The 6,399-nt window shown below is 40.6% G+C and overlaps 1 protein-coding gene across 1 annotated transcript; it reads left to right on the forward strand.

The window, feature by feature from the left end:
* Positions 1 to 5,154: 5,154 nt before the first annotated feature.
* Positions 5,155 to 6,037, forward strand: LOC308415065 (very long chain fatty acid elongase 2-like; the record flags this gene model as incomplete). Its single annotated transcript, XM_080910169.1, has 2 exons — positions 5,155 to 5,183; positions 5,341 to 6,037. 2 exons carry the CDS (start codon positions 5,155 to 5,157, stop codon positions 6,035 to 6,037), a joined length of 726 nt encoding a protein of 241 aa, XP_080766295.1.
* Between the last annotated feature and the right edge of the window lie 362 nt (positions 6,038 to 6,399).

Consider the following 6,399-nt stretch of genomic DNA (forward strand, 5'->3'; position numbering starts at 1 on the left):
AGCAGCCTCCTCTTCCAGTACTGTCAGGCACCCCACTGAAAAATATCTGGGACTAACATCCTGAGGCCCGGATTTCTCACCTAGGGAGTGAGTTAACATCAAAAGAGGAGCATCCTGCTCCCTTTCCTTCTTTCTTGCCTTCTGTCTGGGAATCAGACAGCCTGACTATAGTCTGGGGCTGTGAAACCTTCCCATCCTCTGAAAGGTATAAAAAAGCAATGGCATTTTTGCCTCGTGTGCTCTGATTCCTTTTTTTTTTTCCAGAGATCCCACCTATGCAGTCTCCAGTGCTGGAGCCTGAACTCTCCCCCCATGCTGTTCTCTCTTTGTCCACAGTATTAACAACTTTTCTATTAAACTCCTTACTCCCCAGTGATCCATCTTAGTATCCTCTTAAACACTCCACTCCTTAAAACCTACCTACCAGGGCATAGTTATCTTGAATACACTGTGATGTAGAGACATCACTACCATGGGGAAATGCAGTGTATCTATAGCATCCTTTTGTGAATAGATCTTTTTTCTTCTTACATTCTTCTCAGGCCTAATACACAGTCTTTGGCATTCAGCCCTGTTTGCTGAAAGTAATTGGTTTCTCTGTTTACCTGAGCTTGCAGCATTCTGGACAATGATATTTGTTTGGGTTGACACTCTGTTACAAAACTGCTTTTCAAGCATGCTTTCCAAGTAATACATTTTTTTTTGATGTAGTGATGAGCGCTTGTCTCACAAGTGCCAATGTTCCCAACTCACTGTCTACTTCAGTCAGAATCTAAGGTCCCCACTATTTACAAAGCAACTGCTAGATATTTGTTCATCTACTTAACATGAGTCCCCATACAAAATGCAACTAAAAAATAAGCCTCCTTTTTAAACTCAAATTTCTTAGTATTGGATTCATCTCGAGATGAGCTAGTATGCTAAGAACAATCATAAAATAAATAACATTGAGCAAAAATAATGTTATTGTTGAATAAATTTGGTGCCACCATTTTCAGTCGGCTGGTCACTGCTTGGATCAATATCAATCACCGGGGCCAGAGAGATGGATTACTGGTTAAGAGCACTGGTTCCTCTTACAAAAAAAAAAAAAAAAAAAAAAAAAAAAATCTGTTCCCAGAACTCATATGGTAGCTCATAATCATCTGTAACTCCAGTTCCAAGTCATCTGATAACTTCCTCTGCCCTCTGAGGGTTCTAGGCATGTGTGTGTGTTCAGGCATACATGTTGCAAGACACTCATAAAAGCCAAACACTGCAATCCATCAGTGTGCTGAACTATTTAGAAACAAAGACAAATTAAGTCTTGTATCCGAAGAAAGGGCACTCATTTCTGGCTTTTAATAATGTCAAGAAAATCCTTCCAGTCTCCATATGTTCCCAGAGTTAAGGCTGTCCCCCAGCCCTCTGTACCCAAATCCTGCCCAAAGGGAGCTGGTCTCCCAGGGGTGCTCGCACACCTAAGTTCACAGGATCACAGGCCCACAGGGGGGACAAGCTCCAGTCAGAGACAGGAAGACCAACTAACATCAGAGATAAGCAGATGGCTAGAGGCAAGTACAAGAACCTAAGCAATAGAAACCAAAGCTACTTGTCATCATCAGAACCCATTTCTCCCACCACAGCAAGTCCTGGTTACCCCAAAGCACCATAAAAGTAAGATTTGGATTTTAAATATTATCTTATGATGATGATAGAGGACTCTAAGAAGGACACAAATAACTTCCTTAAAGAAATACAGAACAACACAAGTAAACAGGTAGAAGCCCTTAAAGAGGAAAAAAATCGCTGAGAGAATTACAGGAAAACACAAACAAACAGGTGAAGGAAATGAGTAAAACCATCCAGGATCTAAAAATGGAAATAGAAACAATAAAGAAATCACAAAGGAAAACAACACTGTAAATAGAAAACCTAGGGAAGAGATTAGGAGTCATAGATGATGCAAGCATCACCAACAGAATGAAGGAGATAGAAGAGAGAATCTCAGAGGCAGAAGATACCATAGAAAACATTGACACAGCAGTCAAAGAAAATGTAAAATGCAAAAAGCTTCTAACCCAAAACATCCAGGAGATCCAGGACACAATGGGAAAAACCAAACCTGAGAATAATAGGCATAGAAGAGAGTGAAGATTCACAACTTAAAGGGCCATAAAATATCTTCAACAAAATTATAGAAGAAAATTTCCCTAACCTAGAGAGAGAGAGAGAGAGAGAGAGAGAGAGAGAGAGAGAGAGAGAGAGAGAGAGAGACAGAGAGAGAGAGAGAGAGAGAGAGATATGACCTGAACATACAAGAAGCCTACAGAACTCCAAATAGATTAGACCAGAAAAGGAATTCTTCCCATCACATAATAGTCAAAACACCATATGGGCAAAACAAAGAAAAAATGCCAAAAGCAGTAAGGGGGAAAGAACAGGTAACTTACAAAGGCAGACCTATCAGAATTACACCAGACTTCTCAACAGAGACTATGAAAGCTAGAAGATCCTGGACAGACATCATACAGATTCTAAGAGAACACAGGTGTCAGCCCAGGTTACTATATCCAGCAAAACTCTCAATTATCATAGGTGGAGAAACCAAGACATACCATGACAAAACTAAATTTATACAATATCTTTCTACAAATATAGCCTTACAAAGGATAATAGATGGAAAACTCCAACACAAGGAGAGAAACTATATCCTAGAAAAAGCAAAAAAGCAATCTTTCAACAAACCCAAAAGAAGAAAAGCATGCAAAAATAATTCTACCTCTAACAACAAAAATAACAGAAAACAACAATCACTATTCTTTAATAACTCTTAACATCAATGGACTCAATTTTCCAATAAAAACACATAGGCTAACAGACTGGATACCTAAACAGGATCCAGCATTTTGCTACATACAGGAAATGCACCGGAGTGACAAAGACAGACACCACCTCAGAGTAAAAGGCTGAAAAAATTTTTCCAAGCAAATTGTCTCAAGAAACAAGTTGGAGTAGCCATTATAATGATATCAAGTAAAATAGATTTTCAACCAAAAGTTATCAAAAAAGATAAGGAAGGAGACTTCATACTCATCAAAGGAAAAAAATATGAACTCTTAATTCTGAACATCCATGCTCCAAATGCAAGGGCACCAATACATAAAAGAAACTTTAATAAAGCTCAAAGCACACATTACACTACACACAATAATAGTGGGAGACTTCAACACCTCACTCTCATCAATGGACAGATCATGGAAGCAGAAACTGAACAGAGACATAGTGAAGCCAACAGAAGTTATGAACCAAATAGATTTAACAGATATCTATAGAACATTTAATCCTAAAAAAATAATTTACTTTCTTCTCAGCACCACATACTACCTTCTCTAAAACTGACCATATAACCATTCACAAAACAGGCCTCAACAGATACAAGAAGATTGAAATAATCCCATGCATCCTGTCAGATTACCATTGACTACTGGTCTTTAATAACAACAAAAAGGACGGAAAGCCCAAATACACTTGGAAGCGAACAATGCTCTACTCAATGATAACTTGGTCAAATAAGAAATAAAGAAAGAAATTAAAGACGTTTTAGAATTTAATGAAAATGAAGGCACAATATACCCAAACTGATGGGATGCAATGAAAGCAGTGCTAAGAGGAAAACTCATAGCTCTGAGTGCCTCCAAAAAGAAACTGAAGAGAGCATACTCTAACATCTTGACAACACACATGAAAGATCTAGAACAAAAGGAAGCAAATACATCATGAGGAGTAGATGGCAGGAAATAATCAAACTCGGGACTGAAATAGGACCAAGTAGAAACAAAAAGAACTATACAAAGAATCAACAAAACCAGGAGCTGGTTCTTGAGAAAATCAGCAAGATAGATAAACCCTTAGCCAGACTAACGAGAGGGCACAGAGAAAGTGTCCAAAGTAACAAAATCAGAAATTATCTTGAGTGAAGTAACCCAGTCACAAAAGTAAACACATGGTAAGCACTCATTGATAAGTGAATATTAGCCCAAAAGCTCAGAATACCCAAGATACAATTTAAAGATCATATGAAGCTCAAGAAGAAGGAAGACCAAAATGTGGATGTTTCAATCCTTAGAAGGGGGAACAAAATAGTCATGGGGGAAATAAAGGAACAGAGAGTGGAGCAGAGACTGAGGGAAAAGCCATCCAGAGATTGCCCCACCTATGTATTCATCCCATAAGCAGCCACCAAACCCAGCCACTTTTACTGATGCCAAGATGTACTTGCTGACAGGAGGCTGATAAGGATGTCTTCCAAGAGGGTCTGCCAGAGCCTTACTGAGACAGAGGTGAATGCTTGCAGCTAACCATCAGACTGATCATTTGGACTCCAAGGAGGAGTTAGAGAAAGGACTGAAGGAGCTGAAGAGGATTGCAACTCCATAGAAAGAACAGCAATATCAACCAGAACCCCCGCCGAGGGCTCCCAGGAACCAAACCACCATCAAAAACATGGAGGGACCCATGGCTCCAGCTGCATATATAACAGAGAATGGCATAGTTTGGCATCAATAGGAGGAGAAGCCCTTTTGCCTGGGAAGGTTCCGTATAGCAAAATGCCAGGGTGGGGAGGTAGGAGTGGGTGAGTGGGAGGGGGAGCATCCTCATAGAGACAGGAGGAGAGGGGATGGGAGAGGGGAAAAGCTAGAAAGGGGATAACATTTGAAATGTAAATACATAAAATATCTATCCAATAGAAAAAGATTGGCTGAGGATTTAGGACCTTGGGATTGGCTCAAACACTGTATATAAGATTATGCACTGGGCAATATACTCAGATCTGCACCCTGAAAAAAAAATGTCAAGAACAGCTCTGTTGGATGGCAACAGGATAGGAATCTAAACCTGTGAGTGTACATTCCCAGAAGCAACCTTCCTTCCTGGATCTAATCTAAAAGAATGACCTTGTACTAGATGACAGACTTTTACAGGACTTCTCGTTCTCTACATGTTGAAAGCAAATGGCCCAAAGCCGGGATTGGTGGCTTAGCGATTCGAAGCACTGGCTGCTCTTCCAGGGGGCTAGGGTTTGATTTCCAGCACCAATTGGCAGCAACTATTTGTTTGTAAATCCAGTTCCAAGGGCCTGAATGCCTCTTCTGGCCTCTGTGGGCACAGGACATGAAAGTGGTACACAGATACAAATGCAGGTAAAGAAAGCATCCATCAACATAAAATAAAATTAAAAAAGAAATAAGAAACTGCTTACTTCAGCGCTTGCTGCCAAGCCTAGCAACCTGAGTGAGCAGCTGAAGGCCGTTGATAATGAAGTCAATGCTTTCTTGGACAACGTGTTTGGACCACGAGGGGAATCCTCACCTTGTATAACCTTGGAATCACACTTCTTTCTGCCTATATGCTGGCGGAGCTCATCCTCTCGAGCTGGGAAGGAGGCTACAACTTGCAGCGTCAGAATCTCGACAGTGCAGGAGAAAGTGACAACTGGGTAGGCAAGGTCTTGTGGTGGTACTACTTCTCCAAACTAATGGAGTTCCTGGACACAATTTTCTTTGTTCTGCGAAAGAAGACCAGTCAGATCACCTTCCTTCACGTCTATCACCATGCGTCCATGTTTAACATCTGGTGGTGTGTTTTGAACTGGATACCTTGTGGTCAAAGCTTCTTTGGACCAACCCTGAACAGTTTTATCCACATTCTCATGTGCTCCTACTACAGACTGTCTGTGTTCCCGTCCATGCACAAGTACCTTTGGTGGAAGAAGTACCTCACACAGGCTCAGCTGGTGCAGTTCGTACTCACCATCACACACACGCTGAGTGCCGTGGTGAAATCCTGCGGCTTCCCCTTCGGCTGTCTCATCTTCCAGTCTTCCTATATGATGACACTGGTCATTCTGTTCTTAAACTTTTATATTCAGACATACGGAAAAAAGCCAGTGAAGAAAGAGATACAAGAGCACCCTGCAGGGTCAGAAGTGAAGAACGGTTTCTCCAAAGCCCATTTCGTCTCAACTAACGGCATGACGGACAAGAAGGCGCAATAATGAAGTGTCAGAAACACAGACTGAGCTTGTTTTAAAGCAGAGAACGAATTGAAAGTTGTATGTTTTAGCATGTACTAATTCCTTTTGAGTTTGTAAATCATTTGTACCCAGAATGTATTATAATATATTGCTATTAGGTTACTCTAAAAAAATAAAAAGGAAAAAAAAAAGAAAGAAAGAAACTGCTTACTTGGTAATAGCCAATGAGGAACACGCCAAAGAACTGAAAGAGTCATAGTGGGGAGGGAGAACAAACAAATTTGACTCCCTAGAATAACTGTTCTCTCTTCTATAGTAAAAGGAGTTTTAGCTACATGTGACAGCATGGGCAAAGACTGTTTCTCTGCATCCTGTGAATCTAG

The sequence above is a fragment of the Micromys minutus genome, assembly GCF_963924665.1.
Source record: "Micromys minutus genome assembly, chromosome: X".
In the NCBI taxonomy this organism is placed as follows: domain Eukaryota; kingdom Metazoa; phylum Chordata; class Mammalia; order Rodentia; family Muridae; genus Micromys; species Micromys minutus.